Here is a 21144-nt window from a genome sequence, read left to right as displayed (position 1 = left end):
ACAGGGAAGTATACAGAGTTCCTGAGACTGTTTAGATGAGTAATATCAATTTGAATGTATGAACTTTGATACAAAGGATTTAGTCTGGTGTTTTTAAATGTAGTCTCATTATATCATGTTCCTACCTCAGATTCAGACAGTTAAAATCACTCAGAGAAAAGGTCGGAACATTTCACTAGTGAAAAATGCCATCAGCTCTCATAAAACAAAGATGTAGGACTAAACACCTAAGACTTTCAATTTTAAAATAAATAAGGCTCAATATTTTTGAATTTGGGCAAAAATCAAGGAAAAACTTTAAAGCAACTTGACAAAGTGGAGAAAATATGGTGAGAGAGCAAAAAAGGAATCTCCAGGCATACAAGTTTTCAAAGGCAGTAGGGCCTTTGAAACACCAGGGTGACACTGATGATGTAAATGCAGAAATACCAATTATTACACTTAGGCTTAAGGTAACCACAGAAATTCTCAAGAACAAGTAAGGGGTGGGGGGTGGGGGTCAACAAAGTAGACCACCTGGGTTGGTCTCAACAAATAATTTAGGTCTATATAAGGTTTCCTTCAAAACTCTGCCTAAAAGAGCACGACTGAATTCTTCACTTTGAGGGAAAAAAAAAGGGTTCTTCCAATTCCTGGTTTTCTACAATAAAAAGATAATGGTAATAAAGTTTAAAAAAAAAAAACTTAAAAATCCTACATTCAATAATGTTTCACCAAAATATAATTTTATGCTAGGTTATTCTGTTATTATATTTTATGCAATCTTTAAAAAGTTTTATATTATGTAGTATAACATACAGTTAAAATATGATTGCAAAAATGTGTGCATCATGTCTTTGATCAAAATGTAATCTCGTACAGGTTAAGTATCCTTTATTGAAAATAGTCAAGACCAAATGTTTCTGGTTTTGAAGTTTTTTAAAATTTAGAGTACCTCCAGGCACTTTATTGATTGCACACTTAAAAATCTAAAAGCAGAAATGATCCAAAATCCAAAAATTTTTGAGCACCATGCCTAAAACGTTCTGGATTTCAGAGCATTTTGGATTTTACAACCTCTGCAACTTTATTTCTAAAGAAAATATATTAAAAATTAGATGTTGTAGAGATCTTCCCCCCCAAAAAGCAACCCTCAATAAGTGCAAGGAATGCTCGTATTTTCAAATGTGTATTTCACAGATCATTTTAAAAGTAAGTTGAGATGAAAAAATAAAGGAAGGAAGAAATATAGAGTAATAAAAATGTTTAAACAAGATACCTCTTCCTCCTCCCCCTGGAAGCAAAGGTGAGAGTCTGAGTGGACCCTCCAACAAAGTTGGAGGAGAGAGAAAAGCTCTCGTTTCGGATGAAGGTCGACCCAATGGTGAGGCACCATATGGGGAATGCTCTGGAATAATTAAAACAACATATTTAAATTCATAGCTTCAGTTAGCTACACTATAAAGTTAGATTGCCATATCAACCATTACCATCAGGTTCTCTTATTGCAAACTTAAGTTTAATCCATTGCCTTTGGTTTTGCTAAAATTAAATATGAAGGACTGTTGGTTTTAGGACTGAATTAAATATGAAGTCTGTTGGTTTTATTTTGTTTTGTTTTTGCAGTGCTGGGATGAAACCTGGGGCCTTATGTGTGCTAAATAGGAGATCTACCACTAAGCTACATCCCCAGCCCTGAATTCTCATATTTTTACAGACATTTCAGTCAATAAAAATATCATCCTATAAGTGATTAATACACTTAAATAATCATACTGTTTAAGCAAAGGATACTGGTGATATTTTGGAATTATAGGAGGATTTGGGAGACATTAAGTTTTTTGGTTTGGTTTAATTTTTCATTTAGCAATAATCTTGCTTGGATAAACCTCATTGGGTACAATACCAACACTGTGCAAAGCAGTTTTGTTTTGGTATTATTGCAATATGTTTCCAGATAATTCAGCTGCAGCTGAGGGTTACAACACGGTAGCATTCACGTTAAATTAGGGCCACATAGGCTATGTTGGGTCATAAAATGTTGAATAAAGCTAAGATTCTGAAATGTAGAAAATGTATAAAACACTCTGAAGCATCAGGTCACTTTCTCTACAATCCAGCACTAACATTTTATAAACAACCACTGTCAAGTACTGGTTATGCTTCCAGAGGTCAAAAATCAACATCAAAAAAGAAACAAATATCACCAAAATAACATTTTTTTAAAAAGCAGGGTAAATTCTATAAAGTGCAGCTATTATAATACTCAAACCAGTCACAACAACAACAACAACAAAAAAAAATCAAAGCATTATTTACCCTTCCTGAGACTTCTACACTGGATTTAGATAAAAATTCCTTCTATAAAGTTCCCCCACAACTGTTACTACTTTAAATTTGTAATAGTCTGATATTTTTAAAATGTAGAAATAGACTTTCACTTTAATTAAAGATAATTCTCAAAAGTGATTTTTTATAATTTCCCAAAGATTATTAAAATGAGATTCTATCTATAAAGATTGGTTTATTTTCACTGTAACAGGAGCTTAATTAAACTAAAATTATTTTGAAAAATTTAAACGATTTGAAATAGTTTGTTATCATTGAGGATGCTAATTCAATGATGAATGAATGGACAGAAATAGTAAATACATCTTACAAAGAATTGGGGATAATTAAATTAATCAAAACTAAGATTAAGTTTTCCCCACTTTTTAATTTAATACTTTTAAATAATTAAAAAACAAACATTTTTATTCTCATTTTTATAATTCAAGAAAATTTCTAAGTACAGTTAACATGTAAAAAGTCACTATGTTATTCTACTAAAGTACTTCTAATTCATTCATTCGCCCAAAAAATAGTTAGTGAGTACCTTATTAATACCAAGCTCTTGGCTTTTCAAAGAATTCACAGTACTAAAAATATGTTATCTTACAAAATTCTACTAAGAAAGGGACGTAGAAATAATTTTCATTACTACTAGCAAAACAAAACCCAGAAGTGTGGAGTTCATAAGAGAACATAGAATAGAATCTGGCTCTAAAATCTAAAATATTTATAAATAATAGTAGTAATTTATGCTATTACAAACTATATATGCAATATATATGTAATCTATATATATTATGTATTTTAAATGAGGGGTTAAAAAAAAGGACTACCTCTGCCAAATGCTGTATTTGGAACATCAAGTGCATAAGGATCTTTTTCTAAAAGTTCAAATTTAAACTCTGTTTCAGTTAATCTGTAAATAAAAAACAAACATCTCTAAGTTAAGATGGCCAAGAGAAGCACCCACATTTCAAAAAAATGCCACTAACAAATAAAGCTACTCTTACATCTCCATATCTGTATAGAGGAATAGGTCCTCAAAAATTATTCTGACCAAAACACCTCTCTCAATACTTATTTTAGGGTAACCAGTTTCTTGTTGCCTAAGGATAGTGATGCTTTGTTAATGTTTGGAATTGTTCCATTTTTTCCTCAAAACTAAACTTCAATGAGTAGTGTATACAGAATCCAAATTTTTCAAATGGAAAACCCCCCAAGGTCAATAAGTTCATCATTTTAACTAATATAACTGAGGGTAGGAGTTTAAATGATTTGAGTTTAAATTAAGAAAATGCAGGATTAAAACCCAGCATTACTGGCTCTTCATTATGTATGCTTTCCATGGTAATGTAACTCATGATTTCAATATAACATAAAACTAGAAATCCCATTAACCCTTCTAACTCTTTTATCCTTCAACTTTTTATCTTAAAAATCTAATATTTTAAAGAAATCTTATTTCTAGCTTTTAACCATCAGACCTGAAATAAAATATTTAATTCTTTGGCTTTAATTTCTGAGAGTTGAAAATATGAGTAAGAAGACTGAAACTAATATTCAACAGTGTCAATAGTATAGTCTGGCAAGAAATTAGAACACTCTGAGAAGACTGATACCAGCCTCAGAGAAAAGCATTTACTCTTCCCTCTGCTACATACTTTTATTCTCCCCTTCATTTTATTATTATACCATAATGTCACCTAATACAATGAAACCAGGAGACCAGAGAGACAACAAACACTTATTTTCTCTCTACTTAACCATAAAGAAATGCTGATACTATCAACATTACAATGTCAGAGATTCACCTTTTTCTTTTCTTCCCTTTTTACCTCACTCCACATATTCTGGTTTACCAAAAAAAAAAAAAAAAAAAAAATTTTAAGTTACACTTAGAATCTATAAACAGTTTTCCCCAAGTGCTGCTTCAATGACCTTACTAAAACAAGCATTTCAAACAATAACAAACAAACAAGCAAACAAGCAAACAAAAACTAGTTACACCTAATAAAACTAATAGATATTCCATAACAGGATATGCTGAATCCATTGCAAGTTTTCTTATTTTTCCTTTAAAAAGTATTAATTAATAAAATAACTAACAACAAAAGTAATGACTAATTTTAAGTTTTTAAAGTGTTCCCACCAAAATACTTACTTTTGTCTGTTGTGAGCATTTTCTTTCTTTAAATCATTAAGGTTTCTTTCAGCTGTCCGAGCTGCCAACTTAAAGAAATTAATACATATTAAAAATACATTAATACAAACTTCATGAAAGAATAGCATAAGTATCACAATAATGACATAGAAATATCTCAATCTCTTAAACAAGTATCCATTTCAATAAACTCAAGGTAAAACATTTTAAATTTAGGGAATTATTTAAAAAGGGAATGTGTCTCATGTAAGCAGAAGACATGAGCCTAAGGCAGGAGTTTAATTGTGTACTTGCTAATAAGTGTAACTACCTATATGCGAAATCATGGATTAGCACTATTTGGTGATGTAAATATCCAAATTACAGGGTTAGAATCATATAAAAACACAAAAGCTTAGGGCAAAGGCAATGGAGACACAGGGTCACTAGGCATGGCAGCATTGTCTATTGAATAAGACAAGCATCTCTGAGGAAAAAAAATTACTGTGATTCAGTGAACTACAAAGATCTAAAATAGTTTCACAGCATGACAGTTCAGGTCTTTTTTTTAAATGGCTGAATATAATCAATGCACATTGCACATCTGTTAAGCATTGTACAGATGGCATTCTTCTAAGTCTTTTACATTTGTTTAATGATTTTTAACTTACTAAGAGGTTAAAAATCAAATATATAAATAACAAAGTTTATGATAAATATCAAGAACATGCAGTGTTCTCAAATAGATGTGGACAAAGGTTAAACATGTATAGTATACTGCATGTTTCCCCATCATTCTGTGGACTCTGAAAATTATTTTTTTTTATTTGTTTTAATTAGTTACACATGACAGTACAATGACCTTGACATATCATACATTTGAATCAGATGGGATATAATTTCTCATTTTTCTGAGTATACAGGTTGTAGAATCACATTCGTCATGCAATCACATATACACACACAGTAATAATAATATCTGTTTCATTCTACTACCCTTCCTATCTCCCCATCCCCTCCCCTCCCCTCCCCTCCCCTCCCCTCCCCTCCCCTCCCATCACTTCTCTCTACCTAATCTAGGGTAACGCTATTTTTTTCTCACATCTTTTTTTATTATTTTTTTATTATTAGTTGTTCAAAACATTATAAAACTCTTGACATATCATATTTTATACATTTGATTCAAGCGGATTATGAACTCCCATTTTTACCCTGTATACATATTGCAGATTCACATCAGTTACACATCCACTTTCTTACATACTGCCATACTAGTGTATGTTGTATTCTGCTGCCTTTCCTATCCTCTACTATCCCCCCTCCCCTCCCATCTTCTCTCTCTACCCCATCTAGCCAATCCCTAAACAACAAATGCCAAATGTCATCTTTGATATAAGGAGAGCAACTAAGAACAGAGCAGGGAGGAAGAGCATGAGAAGAAGATCACCATTGAACAGGGACCAGAGGGGGAGGGAAAGGGAGAGAGAAGGGAAATTGCATGGTAAAGGAAGGAGACCCTCATTGTTATACAAAATTACATATAAGAGGAAGTGACTCTGAAAATTAGATTAAACAATTTGGGAACACTGAACTGACGGTTGGACTGATCATACAAAAGTAGAGAAATTAACAGTCTACAACAATAATTATTTATAGGTAAAGGGAACAATGCTGTCAAATTTTCTTTCACTTAAAATTGTGAACTACACATTAGAACTCACTTTAAGTGGCCAAAGAATAAATTCTGTAAATTTTTTAAAAAGCATAGCCTAAATATATTTTATCACTATCAAAAAATATTCCACATGTAATTTTTTCCAATTAAGTAATTATATAATCAAATTTGTACTAACAATATTACACCAATGGCAATTTTAGTAAAAGTATATCAATTAAGTTAACTATTAACAATGAAGAACCAAAATTACTTATAAATGTTTTTAAGACAATATGACATACCATTAAAAAATTTTTTTTTTTTGGGGGGGGGGCAATACTGGGAATTAAACCCAGAGGTACACTCTATCACTAAGCCACATCCTCAGCTTTATTTATTTATTTTAGAGACAGGGTCTTGCTAAATTACCTATTTTTCATAATATATCTTTATGTGGATAGCTTATTTCCTAAGAGTTTTTGTGTCTTGTACTTAAAAACTAATATATTAAGAGCGGGACATGGGTGGCACATGCTTATAATCGAAATAACTTGGAGACTAAGGCAGAAGGATAGAAAGTTTGAGGTTGACCTGGGCAACTTAGTGAGACACTTTCTTAAAATAAAAAATAAAAATGGCTGAGAATGTAGAGCAATGGCAGAGTGCTCTTGGACTCAAACTCCAGTAGTGGAGGTGGGATGGGGGTGGGGAGGAGATGGCAAATGATTACAGACTTTTGAAAAGCTTATAGCTTCAAAGATTAGGTGAAAGTGTTTCATGAATGATCAGACATTGATTTAAAACGCTATATTCAAATACTGAATACTTATAATATACAAAGCATTCTATTAGGTACAGCTATCTTAGAAAAAGAATCCCTGACTTATGGAGTTTAACTCTTATAGTATAAACAAATATAAATGACTACAGTAAATAATAACAAGATACCTGACACAGGACATACAAAAACAAAGAACTACCTGAGACCAAAGGAAAAACAGATTAAATCAAACAGGATGAAGCAAAGAAATGCTTAGTGAAGAAAGTAATATCTGAAATGATAATCATAAAAAGTAGAAAAAAACTAAAGGTTCATCAAATGAGAAAGGTTTTATAAATTATGAAACATTCATAAAAATATATCAATGACATTAAGAAAGCAATTTATAAATAGTAAGATATAATAGGGTTTCTTAATTCCTTCTTTCTTTTTTTAATTCATGCTTTTATGTTTAAATGCATTAAAAGAACAGATAAATGAAAGCAATATTAATTATTACTTCCTTGTACCTCTCCATATGGTCTGAACTTTTAACATAATTTTACAAATGGTGAAATTCATAGAAAATGATTTTTTTAAATACTATATTTTCACTTAATTTAAATGAGTAGTATATCATCTGAAAGGAATTTGACAAAAGAGCCTTAGGGAAATTTAAAACTTACCCAATTATCATGTGCTTTTTTCTCATGGGAAATAATCTGAAAAAGAAAGTCATTAAAATATTGACAACTTTTTTCTTAAATAAAAACCATTCAGATCTTTTTTTTTTTTTTTTTTTTTTTTTTTTTTTTTTTCAAAGAGAGAGTGAGAGAGGAGAGAGAGAGAGAGAGAGAGGAGAGAGAATTTTTAATATTTATTTTTTAGTTCTTGGCGGACACAACATCTTTGTTGGTATGTGGTGCTGAGGATCGAACCCGGGCCGCACGCATGCCAGGCGAGCGCGCTACCGCTGAGCCACATCCCCAGCCCCCCATTCAGATCTTCCACTATGATTTAATGCACAACTCAAAATACCTCAGCATCTCAGAAAAGTAAGCAAGCAACATTTTTTAAACAAATTTTTATGTAAACATGACCTAACCTAGCATACTTTTTAAAATTTATTTGTATTGGCGTATTATGATTATACATAACAGTGGACTTCATTATGCCATATTTATACATGCACATAACATAATTTGCTCAATCTCCTTCCCCAGTGCCTTCCATTTTCCTCCCCTTCTCTCTCCCCCATCTAATTACTCTATTCCACTGATCTTCCTTCTATGGTTATCATTATTATTATTATTAATTAGTGCATTATCATTATATACATATATGATATATTTATATGTATACACAGGATTCATTGTAGAATATATCATACTCTTAAAATGAAAACCAAATAGCAAATATCTCTTTATGTAATAATTAACTATAAGAGTTTCCAGTTAACAGACAACTAATCTGTCTGAATTTGAGAGCCCAAAGCTGATAGATGCTTTTTTATGCAACATTCCCAAAGAAGCAGAAAACTTTAAATAAGATTTTTTATCTTAGAATCTTTAGCTCCCTGGAAATGTTCCACAGCTACACACAATACCTCAAGGGAGGTATGCAATTGGCCAAGTAATTATACTCCTGTATCAATTCAAACAAATCAGAATGATTTTAATTATATAAACACAAACACATGCACAGAGACACATATAGGCACACATTATTACATACATACATACATACATACCTGCCCCTGATAAGAATGAATGGTTCTCTCCAATTCTTCCTCAAGATCTTTGGCTCTCTTTCTACAAGAAACAAATAATTATTTTACTATAGTATTAATGTAGAAGAAATGAGAGCACAAACTCTCTATTAAAAAATATTAAAACACCCAGACTGCTCTATTTTGTGTAAAACACTTCCAGAACTCCACATTAAGAAATAATCAGCTTTAAGAGATTCTAAAGTATATTTTTTCCTGATATAATTTTAACCTTAATTAAGCTTTAAGGGTACTACTCTTTGGGTTTATCCAAAGCAAAAGTCATACAAAGATTTATACAGTAAATTGGTTGTTTAATTTCAAGAACCATGATCCTGGGAGATTGATTCAGATGTCTGTAATCTTAATAGAACTCTAGGAAGGGGCTGGGGATGTGGCTCAAGCGGTAGCGTGATCGCATAGAATGCATGCGGCCTGGGTTCGATCCTCAGCACCACATACAAACAAAGATGTTGTGTCCGCTGAAAACTAAAATAAATAAATAAATTAAAAAAAAAAAAAAAACAACTCTAGGAAATTAACCACCTTTGCACAATAGAATGCTACTTCTGTCTTTATAAGACTAATAAGGAAATTCCTTCTTTGGGTAAAACCCAAGCCTACTCTTCTTAAGGGACAATGAAATATCACAACTATTTGGGATAGTTGATACCTTCCCTCTTTTTTCCTCTATGTTTTCTATTATTTCCTTGGATCAGTGAGGACTGAACCAAGTTAACAACTAGATGTTTAGTCTTACACACACTTATTCAATACACTAATTGTGTTTGTTTCTTTTTGAGCATGCTTGCTGAATTCATTAATATTGTATATATTGTTCCCCACTTGAACCAAAGAAAATCTTAAAATTAATGTCTATCCATAAATTTCTTCAAATAACAGAAAACAGGATTTGCCCATATTCAAATGTGAGATTTTAAAATCACACACCCTGAAAAGAAAACATTTTTCCTTCCTTTTACATTTTTTGTATAAATGAATAATAGCAATAAATCTGAATAAAAAGTAATAAAGTAAAATTTTATCATTTATTTTTGATTGCTTTGGTATTTTTTTCTAATACTGAATTTTTAGATACCCTCCCCACCTCAAAGAGTATTTTAATACCTATAGGTCTCCAGTTCTTCAGCTGCATGGCTGATCTTTTCATCCGCTTTGGAAAGCTTCTCCTCTTTCTCTAACCGGTAATTTTCCTCTACTGTTAATTTCCTTAAAACAAAATGTTTTATTTCTTTTAATACATGTCATATAATAATCAATTACAATTACATATTTTTTATTATATCAAAACTAGTGCTTCCCATAAAGCAATTTCCATAATACCATTACAGTATAAATATTTCTTGGGTGAAATTAAATCATATAAACTGAAAACTGTATTGTGTCTTATACTGTAGTACTAACAATAGTCTCAGGAGTTTCTACATTAATTTATTATAAATGTAAATTACCCAAGATAAATATTAAAAACTTTTTTAACCATTGTGACTATGTGTCAGTTATTCTGCCTTCATGAATAATATATACACATTTGTTAGATAAAGAGGCACCAACTAATAAACTGTGTTTTAGTAACTTCCTAATATGGTGGTTAAATTACATAGTAGGTTTCTACACCAAGTTGATAATAGTAATGATAATAAATAATATTAGTAGTAATACTAGTTCTACTTAGTACTCTTAGTTCTTTAATACTGATATAATAGATAACTTATTAAGCCATTAGTATGAACGAGAAACTTGTTAGGCCTTTGTTAATTACTACCCTTCAGCTCTATAAGAAGGGTATTATCATTATTTCTATTTTACATAAATAAAAATGAAGCACAGAAAAACTAAATACAATCATGTCTTACTTAACAGTAGGGATACATCCTGAGAAATGCCTCATTAGGCAATTTATCACTATGTTTACATCAGAATATACTTGTATAAACTAGGAACTCTAAGACATCAGAAAGTGACAAAAATCTTATGAGAAGCTAGGATTGTGGCTCAGTGGTAGAGCACTTGCCTCACATGTGTGAGGCACTGGGTTCAATTCTCAGCACCACATATAAATAAATGAATAAAATAAAGGTCCATCAACAACTAAAAAAATATTTTTTTAAAAAAAATCTTATGAGACCACTTACCATACATATAGTTCAACCACAACATGTCATTATATGGCATGTCACTTTAATAGGGCTCAAAGCTCCCAAGCAGTAACTCTTTATAATACATTATCCATATTGTTTTATATACTATCATTAATAACATCAGTCTCTCAAGAAATATTTATTGAGCCAGGTACAGTGGTACATGCCTCAAATCCCAGCAACTCAGGAGACTGAGGCAGGAGGATCACAAGTTCAAGGCCAGTGTGAGCAATTTAGCAAGGTCCTAAGCAACTTAGTGAGAACCTGTCTCAAAATTAAAAATTAAAAAAGGCTAGGATGTAGCTCAATGGTAAGATACCCCCTGGGCTCGATCCATGGCACCAAAAAAAAAGAAAGTAATATGTATTGAATCCTATAGGAAAACACATATGGAATCCTCTGTGGGTATCTTCTTCTCCTTTATGAACTTCTAGAAATACTACAGAGCACAAGTAAATGTTTTATATTCTACACACTAAATACCTATTGCTTAGAAAGCACTCTCCTAAGCCACTAGGCAAATGACACTGCCATTTACTTAAAAAAAAAAAAAAAGGAATACTTGGACAGGAACAATTTACATAAGAGAAAGGTATATTTTACATATATCAGAGGAAATGGTCATTCTTTTATTATGTGTGTGGTGCTGGGGATTGAACCCAGATCCTTGTGAATGCAAGGCAAGCACTCTTCCAACTGAGCTATATCCCCAGCCCTTGCATATATCAGAGAGGCAATCAAGAGCATTCAATCAGACTCCCTGGCCTGGCCTGCCAGTATTAGAAATTTTAAGGTAATATGTGTTGACTATTTACTGTAAGTTACAAGAGGACTTTGTGAACTAGCTTGGAAGTTCCAACATCATTTATATTTTCCTCCTTGAAGAAAAAATGCTTCAAGATCAAATAATTTTCTTTAAAACGAACTTATGAAATATAATCCAGTCATAAACTGAGAAATTTCAATGAATATAGATCTTAAATATATTACATAATACTTTTAAAGCTATTATACTTGTTATCAAATAATTTTTATTACCTGTGGAGTTTCATTTCATTTTCTTGATATAGTTCAGTCATTACTTTAAGTTTCTGCTGAAGCTTCTGATTCTCACTTTCAAACTGTGTATATTCTGACTGCAAAGATGCTTGCTCAGTCTGAAGATTTTCAATATGTTCTAAAGAAATTTTTGAAAAGTTGTAATTAAAGGAGTACAGATTTTGAGTTATACAAAAACATTTCAGAAAAATAAAATTATTAAAAATAATAAACTCAATCTTAAACTCTCTTCAACAACAAAATCTGTAAGGTATTCTGTATACCTGAATTCTTTTTACTACTTCAATTAAAAAGCCAAATACATTGTTTTCAATTTTTTAATTATTATTATTTATAAGATTCCCAAAGCATTCAACATTCTAATTCCAGCAATCAATTTTCAACCTGGAAGCTAAAAGCCAGTGAATTCTTAGGAAGACTGTAAAGGTGAGTGTTTTAAAGGCAGATAATTTAGTTTAATATTCTCTACTTTCACATGATAAATGGACTGTTTTTACTAAATGAAAACTTTATTTCTCAATAATATTAAGTTCTAGCCAGCCCTTTTTTCTTTTTCTTTTTTTTTTTAAGAGAGAGAGAGGAGAGAGAGAGAGAGAGAGAGAGAGAGAGAGAGAGAGAGAGAGAGAGAGAGAGAGAAGAATTTTTTTTTAATATTTATTTTTTAGTTCTCGGCGGACACAACATCTTTGTTGGTATGTGGTGCTGAGGATCGAACCCGGGCCGCACGCATGCCAGGCGAGCGCGCTACTGCTTGAGCCACATCCCCAGCCCAACCAGCCCTTTTTTCTAAGCCAATTTTGGACATGTATCACAAGTGAAAATTAAGGATCTTCTCATAACAAATACACAAATGTCTTCTAACTTAAATGAGAAAAAAATTAGAGAGAAAAATACCAACTTTATCATTGTTTCAACTGCGAAATTACCTGAGTCATCTACAAAAATGAAAATTAATAATTTTAAATAATTATGAATTATTTCTAAGTAGTATACCAATTGCTTTTTAAAACTTCATTTATCTTCAATAATTACCTCAACTCTAAACTCTATAATTCAGGTACCACTATAATAATCTCAATTCTGAACTCTGTTAAGGTTAAGGTATCATTTCCCAAAGGCTGTGTATGAATCACAACCATGAGTCTTACTATAAGAAAAAAACTCACTGTGCTTCAAGAGTGTAGTTTCAAAATCATATTAACAATAATGAAAATGCTATAATTACATGTAATTATATACAACCATTCTAAAACACCCATTAAGTAAACATATACACCAAAAGAATAGTTTAAGTAAATATGTTAACATTAAATGATTAAATGCTTAGAAAACTGTGTACATCTGTATTTCTGCAGAAATTTTAAAATCTACATCAGAAAAATATTTGATCTAGGCTTTAAGCCATTGCTAAGAAAAGTCACTTAACAAAGAAATCTGTGTTGAGTGTTCTTGCAACTAAAACTGAATTTTACCTATTGTTTAAAAACAAAGCCAAACACTTTAAACAACACTTAAATCTTTATTATACTTTTGTACTTAGCTATTTTGTTTTAAATTTTTATAGCTTACAAGGACACTGTAAATGACTACCAAAAAAAGGGAGAGATGGGTAAACCATTTACTTAAAGAAAACATTTATACTATAAGTAGAATATCATTATCAAAATTTTTTTTTCAAAACCCATTAAAAAAGAAATTTAGATTTGGAATAAAAGTACAAGCAGATAGATTCTCTAATATTCATTTGAGAAAAAAATTAAAGATTTCTTAAGAAATTATATGAAGAGGGGAGTTTTCAACATGGTAGAACAGAGAAGGTCACTTTCCTGGCTGCTCTATGGTGTGAAACGAAGAAAGCAGATGGGCAGCTTCTTAGCAAGGTGGGTAAACAAAAAAGAAAGGAGGCTGGGCACAGTGGTGCACACTTGTAATCCCAGCATTTTGGGAGGCTGAGGCAGGAGGATCACAAGTTCAAAGCCAGCCTCAGCAAAAGTGAGGCACTAAGCAATTCATTGAGACCCTATCTCTAGATAAAATGCAAAATAGGGCTTGGGGATGTGGCTCAGTGGTTGAGTGCCCTGAGTTCAATCCCTGGTACTCCGCCACAAAAAAAAGAAAAAGAAAAAAGAAAGAGAAAGTGGGGGACTTTCCTGGAATTTAATACTGGACAGTCAAAGCAGATCAGGGACTCATAAGGTTGGATATAATAAAATAAAGAAGAAATCCCCAGTGCCACAGCTTCTGCTAAAGCCAGAGTCACCAGCCAGAATGGTCCTTCCATGAACAAAACGGGAGGGAGATAAAGGGAATTAAAAGAATCTGCATTTTTAGGAGGCCAGAGGCACGTCTGGGTACAGTTTAGAGATCAAAGACACTGCCAGATTGAACACAGACACACTGCACAATTCCTAGGGCAGGAAAGAAGCCCCACCTTTCCAAGCTGCATGCAGAGGACAGAGGGAGGAACCATTTTGCAGCCACCGTGAGGGCCAGCAGCTAAAGGAGCCAATTCCTGGCAAACCCAAGTCTAGCCTGAAATACAGGTCTGGCAAACCACACTGCATGATATCAAGAGTGTGCCTAAATGACCAAGAAAAAATCAAATGTGGAAAGAAGTTTACACAGGGGAAAACTGAGCACAGAAACCCAGCAGGTTCTCTCCTTACTTTTCCAAAAGAGCTACTTGTAGGACATCAAGCTAGGAGAGATGCCCCTGGCTAGGAATTCAAAAGGATGGGGGTGGGAGAGATTGAGTTTGGAGACTGAAACCAAGATCAGAAAATGGTGATCTAGGTGACACTAGACTAAGAATTGGCTCTTCCACATAAGTGGAACCCAGGGAAGATAATTGGGGAGCAGTCTTCTAATGTGGACCAGCAATTGCTGGGCAATGGAGGAGTGTGGATTTAAAATCTCCAGACCAACTGACACACAGCAAAGAGCCTGAGACCTTTGCCTATAGGTTTACCTAGAGATTACATCTTTCACCCTAGCAACCCCACCCTAAGAGTTGAGCAACATCATACTCCAGATGACCCCACCTAACACTGCTGAGAATGAAAGCTGAGACTCTTGAACTCCAATTGAAACAATTCTTTAACTTTTCATCAAGATTATTTTTTTTCCTTTTTTCTTTTCACTATTTGATTGTGACCTTAATGGTTCATGGGCATTTATACATACTCATATTTGTTTTGTTTTTCACATTCCTGGCATTTCTTAAGCCAGTTATTTTTCATCGATCAGTTTTTCAAGGGCTAGGATATTTGATTAGTATATTTCCATTCGTTTTGTATTATTTTATCTTTTAATTTTTTAAATTTTTACTTTATATATTTTATTCTCTCACGTATTTGTTTTCCTGGATTCTTTCTCTCTTTTCTTCCGCTAACAGTCAATCTTTATTGTTGTTTCACTCTTCCTTTCAATTTTTACTTGTATCTTCTCTGCTCTTCCCTCATAATCATCACATCCTGCGTCACTTCTGTTCTCTCCCTGTCCACCATTTAAAATTGTAAACCCTTTTGCAAACTTACTACCTTTATTATATGTAATAACTGATTATATCATTTCTGTTTATTGTGACAATTAACATTATAGACATCATAGAAGGAACTATTTATTGGGCTTAATGCTGCATATTGCTTCAATTGGTTGTTGTTAACTATGTCTTCCCCCCTAAATGGTGAGGTACTATAAAACCTTCAGGGGCAATATAAGTACACAGGGTATAATCTCTACTGCCCCAGATCCATAGTGTTCGATGGGTAGACACACAAACAACAAGAAAAAGCAAGGGAACAAATAGACCCAAATCAACCAAGATATTTCAATAACAATCCATCAACACCACAGTAGAAGAAATGTCAGAGGAGTTTAGAATGATCATAGTTAAACTGATTTGCAAGGTAAAGGATGATGTAAGGAGTGAAATCAGAAAGAAAATAAAGGAAGTGAAAGATCACTTCAATAACAAGATAGAGAGTCTAAAAAAAAAAAATCAAGCAGAAATCCTTGAAATGAAAGAATCAATAAACCAAATTTAAAATTCAATGGAAAGTATTAGCAACAGACTAGACCACTTGGAAGGCAGAGTTCCAGGCAATGAAGACAAAACATATGATCTTGAAAATAAATTGGACCATGAAGAAAAGATGTTAAGAGACCATTAACAGAACTTCCAAAACATATGGGATAATACGAAAAGACTAAATTTAAGATTTATCAGGATAGAAGAAATCTCAATGATACAAATCAAAGGAATGCACAATCTTTTCAATGAAATAATATCAGAAAACTAAACACCAAAAAAACAAATAACCCAATCAATAAATGGGCCAAGGACCTGAATAAACACTTCACAGAAGATGATATACAATCAATCAACAAATATATGAAAAAATGTTCATCATCACTAGCAATTAGAGAAATGCAAATCAAAACTACTTTAAGATTTCATCTCACTCCTGTCAGAATGGCAGCTATTATGAAGACAAACAACAATAAGTGTTAGTGAGGATGTGACAAAAAGGTACACTCATACATTGCTTGTGGGACTGCAAACTGGTGCAGCCAACATGGAAAGCAGTATGGAGATTCCTTGAAAAACTGGAAATGGAACCACCATTTGACCCAGCTATCCCTCTATTCAGTCTATACCCAAAGGTCTTAAAAACAGCAACTATAGGGACACAGCCACATCAATGTTTATAGCAGCACAATTCACAATAGCTAAACTGTGGAACCAACACAGATGCCCTTCAGTAGATGAATGGATAAAAAATATATGGCATATATACACAATGGAATATTACTCATCAATAAAAGAGAATAAAATCATGGCATTTGCAGATAAATGGATGGAGTCAGAGAAAATAATGCTAAGTGAAGTCAGCCAATCCCAAAAAAACAAATACCGAATGTTTTTTCTGATGTAAGGAGACTGATTCATAGTGAAGTAAGGAGGGGGAGAATGGAAGGAACAGACAAACTCTAGATAGGGCAGAAGGATGGGAGGGGAACAGAGAGGGCAGGGGGTTAGCAATGATGGAATGTGAAAGACATCATTATTGAAACAAAATGTATGAAGATATGAATTGGTATGAATATGCTTTATATATATAACCAGAGATATGAAAAACTGTAATCTGTATGTGTAATATGAGTTGTAATGCATTCCACTGTCATTTATTTTTAAAAAATCAATAAAAATTTTAAAATAAATAAGCATATGGTAATTTTTTGATTTTTCTAACAAAATGAGATGCTAACTTAATCTTTTTTCGAACACAACTAAAAGAACTTGTTTACTTTTTTAAAATACAAATACTATCAACAAAATAAGTAGAAAGGTATTCTCTATAAGGGAATGTATTAAAAACTGTTAAGTATATAGCTTACTTACCTGTAAGGTCTTCCTTTATTTTATCTACTTCAGATAATTGAGTATAAATTTGATTTCTTTCTCCTTCTAAGGTTTTTAAGGAGGCATTTAACTTTAAAGAATAAAAAAAGAAAAAAAGCAACATCAGTTATACAACATACACATACACACACACACACACACACACACACACACATACACAACCTCAATATGCCACCCACAGCCCTTCTGCAGCTATTTTATCACTTTGATGAAATTATCACTTAGAAATTAACAATGCAGCTTCCATAAGAGAAAGCTAGCAAAATCATGAGTAGTTCAGTTTCAGGACAGGGATACAGAAAAGCAGTGAATGCTTTTCACTGGATGCTTAAAGAGGGGCCACTTTCATTTTATTTACTTTCAAAACAAAGTTTGATTAAAGCAGTCTTCAAACTACATTACCAAGACTTTATATTCATCATCCAAGACCAGGATACTACTTCTAGGACAGAAAATAGAAGGAATAAACCGGAAGAAACTGAACCTAGCCTTTACTTCTCAAAATAAGATACAGAGCTTTAGGGATAGAAAATAATAAGACCAGAGAAAAAGAATGCACCAAAGGAATTATGAGATAAAATAAACATTTTAAATATATTCCTACTCTGAAGAAGTACAGAACTTGAAAACTTTTGTTTTAACAAATTCTAAAAATTAACTATGAATTTCATAAGAAAAAACGAAAAAGAAAATTTTGATCATTTCTTAAATACACTTACATAGGAACAATAAAATGGACTTTTAAAATAGTCACTAAGGACATATGGGTTTAATCTATGTTCTCTCTCTTCTACCATATTCATTATATTTACACATTATATATTACATATTATATATTTGCAAACCTTAGCAGCATAAACCACTTTCTTCAAAGCTCCTTTTGGCTGATTATCTATAGTGAAAAAAAAAAAAACATGATTATTTGGGAGAATAATCTACATAATTAGATTAATTATTGTAGCATAATATTACAATAGACACCCAAATGATTATGTTAGTTCACTCAACTATAGCCCTGCAATACCTCTTCTTCTTACATACAATAAAGAATTTGGTATAAGGCAGAACAACCTTGGACCTGCTCCCAGGAAGCTAAACAATAAAAGCACTGGAAGTACCATATCATTTATGATGTTCTTCACCATTAACTAAAAGAACAGAGGTATAATAAGGATTAAGCATTCACCTTAATACAGATCACAGACTTCCCAACTATTCTTGGATTCCTACAGCACCCAAAATATGAGAACTATAACCCAAATGAAAAATACATTAAATAAGCATGGGTTCTCTCTATTAGCAAAATAATTCTTAGATGATAAAGTACAAACAAACAAAAAAAAAACAAATAGAACTTTATTACAGTCCATAGAACTTTATTACAGTCCATCTTATCTGTGGTTGTACTTTCTGTGATTTTCATGGTTTCATAAACAATTACAAAATATTAAATGGAAATTCCACGAACATACAATTCACAAGTTTTAAGCTGCATGCCATCCTGAGTAATATGATAAAATCTCATACTGTCCTACTCCTTTCTGCTTGAGATATGAATCATCTCTTTGTGTAGAGTATTCATGCTGTATATGCTACCTGCTCATTAGTTACTCAGTAGCCATCTCAATACCTGGACAACCTACTACAGAATCACAAGTGAAAGAAACCACCTTCACATAACTTTTACTATGTAAATTATATGAACTTTCATAAATATTCTATTATTGCTAATTATGTCTCTTACTATGCATAATTTATAAATTTAAAATTCTGTCATAGGGGCTGGGGTTGTGACTCAGAGGTTAGAGCCCCCTACCATGCATGAGGCACTGGGTTCGATCCTTAGCACCACATAAAAATAAAATAAAGATATTGTGTTCACCTATAACTAAAAAAAATAAATATTTACAAAAAAAATTCTGTCATAGGCATGTAGGTACAGGAGAAAAAATATATACAGGATTCAGTACTAACTGTTTTCTCAGTCATCTACTGGGGGCTTAAAAAGTTATCTCCTATGGATAGGGAGGACTATTGTATATATTCATTTTGGAAGTATAATTTTCTTCCAAAATATTAATAGTATCATGAAAGAAAACTTTTTTAAAAATTACGTATTCTTCAACAAATTAATTATGCAGTAGTAAGTCAAAGAAGAGAAAAGAGAAAAAGAATATATAAGTTAGAACTACCATTGAAGGATGCCAAGCACTATGGAGCACACCTATAATCTCAATGACTTGGGAAGCTGAGGCAGAAGGATGATAAGTTCAAAGACACCTTCAGCAACTTAGGAAGGCCCTGACTCAAAACAAAACACAAAAAGCTCTGGGGATGTGGCTCAGTGGTTAAGCGCCCCTGGGTTCAATCTCTGGTATCCAAAAAAAAAGAACTACCAGTGGAGCAAACCAAGTAAAGGGTACATGGAATCACTCTGTATTATATCTACAACTTTCTATGGTTCTGATAGACCCAACCTGATCTTTTCTTAAAATTGGGAGCAATCTCACCACAAAGCCATGAAAAGATAATTTTGGCTTTACTATAAATTACTGCAAATCCTGAACCTGTTTGGAACGCCTGCCTGTGCCTTGAACTCACCCATACCTGGCTCTCTGACCAGACAGCAGCCCTCTCTGAAACTTTAGTGACACCTCATAAATCTTGGCCTTCCCTGGCCAGACAACTACCCTCTCTGAGGCTCTAAAATTCCTCATAAATTCTGATATTGGGGCCAGCAAAAAATGTAAACTACCATTAGTGTGATGCTTGTCAGAGTTCTGTTATCTGTAAACCCCCTTTGTGTAACTTTCTGGGCTATAAAGCTGGGCTGCAGGAAAGCTGCTGCGGCTGTCTTATTCCTGTCGTTTTGGGAAGGAGAGGCAGCCCGGCCGGTCGAAATAATAAGCTTGCTTTAATTTGATTTTAATTGGAGTCAGTGGTCTTTTCTTGCGTCCTGGTTTAACAGTTCCACAATTATTTCAAAATAAAAGTTGTTTTCTAATCAGTCCAAGGAATTAGTTTGAGAATACAGTGAGTGGCTATAGTGAGGGTAATGATAAAAACAATTTAAAGCCAGGTGCCAGGTGCAGTGGCACACTCCTGTAATCCCAGTGGCTTGGGAGAATGAGACAGGAAGATCACGAGTTTAAGGCCAGCCTCAGCAAAAGTAAGACATTAAGCAACCCAGTGAGACCCTGTCTCTAAATAAAATACAAAATAGGGCTGGGGATGTGGCTCAGTGGCCGAATGCTCCTGAGTTCAATCTCCAGTACCCAAAAACAAAACAATAATTTGAGATGGCCAAGATCCAAGTACTATAATCATCTGATAAAAACAAAACAAAAAAAAGTATCATGAATTATTTTTTTATATAACACTCAGTTTTTAAAAAGAGTCCTGAGAAAAACAAGCAATAAAATGTTTGATGCAATTATGAAAATTATTATAATGACAACAAATATAATACATAAAGAGAATAGATATAAAGGAGCTGTGTGAGTCCATTTGTGGGGCTGAAGAAATATTTACTGGATTAGGTGAAGCTAAACCACATGGGATGGTGAGAGAAGGACACAGTGTTTCAGACAGGCAACCAGAATATACCAAAGTACAAGTGTGTAAAGAACACAGTGCATATGAGGAACAAAAAGGAAATAGAAGAGCTAGTCACCATTTTAGCAAAAGAGGATGAGTCATGACTTAATACCTAAGTAAGCACCAACTTCTGATTCACTGTTCATTTCCAATTCCAAGTTACCATCATCTGTTGGGTCTTCTCCAAGCACAGCACCCCAGTCTTCCATCTTTAGCAAGCGTTCAATCAGAGACTTGACATTTAGCAAAGGGAAAAAATAAAAGAG

General features: G+C 32.9%; 1 protein-coding gene across 10 annotated transcripts in view; it reads right to left on the bottom strand.

The window, feature by feature from the left end:
* The window catches only part of Mia2 (MIA SH3 domain ER export factor 2), a 102501-nt gene that overhangs the window by 27034 nt on the left and 54323 nt on the right, over positions 1-21144 (bottom strand). For 7 of the 10 annotated variants that reach the window (XM_026411312.2, XM_026411318.2, XM_026411321.2 and 4 more), the window contains 10 exons: positions 20991-21111; positions 18127-18173; positions 17261-17351; positions 11836-11974; positions 9764-9865; positions 8618-8678; positions 7554-7589; positions 4472-4539; positions 3144-3226; positions 1259-1387 (listed from right to left, as the gene is read on the bottom strand). In XM_026411312.2, the coding sequence (XP_026267097.2) occupies positions 1259-1387; positions 3144-3226; positions 4472-4539; positions 7554-7589; positions 8618-8678; positions 9764-9865; positions 11836-11974; positions 17261-17351; positions 18127-18173; positions 20991-21111 (877 nt within the window). The remainder of the gene's footprint in view (positions 1-1258; positions 1388-3143; positions 3227-4471; positions 4540-7553; positions 7590-8617; positions 8679-9763; positions 9866-11835; positions 11975-17260; positions 17352-18126; positions 18174-20990; positions 21112-21144) is intronic. The other 3 variants (XM_026411323.2, XM_026411322.2, XM_026411324.2) reach the window with 1 other exon arrangement.

This window comes from Urocitellus parryii, chromosome 6 (genome assembly GCF_045843805.1).
Source record: "Urocitellus parryii isolate mUroPar1 chromosome 6, mUroPar1.hap1, whole genome shotgun sequence".
NCBI lineage: Eukaryota > Metazoa > Chordata > Mammalia > Rodentia > Sciuridae > Urocitellus > Urocitellus parryii.
The sequence above is the reverse complement of the archived record's forward strand: the minus strand, read 5'-3'. Positions and strand labels throughout refer to the sequence as shown.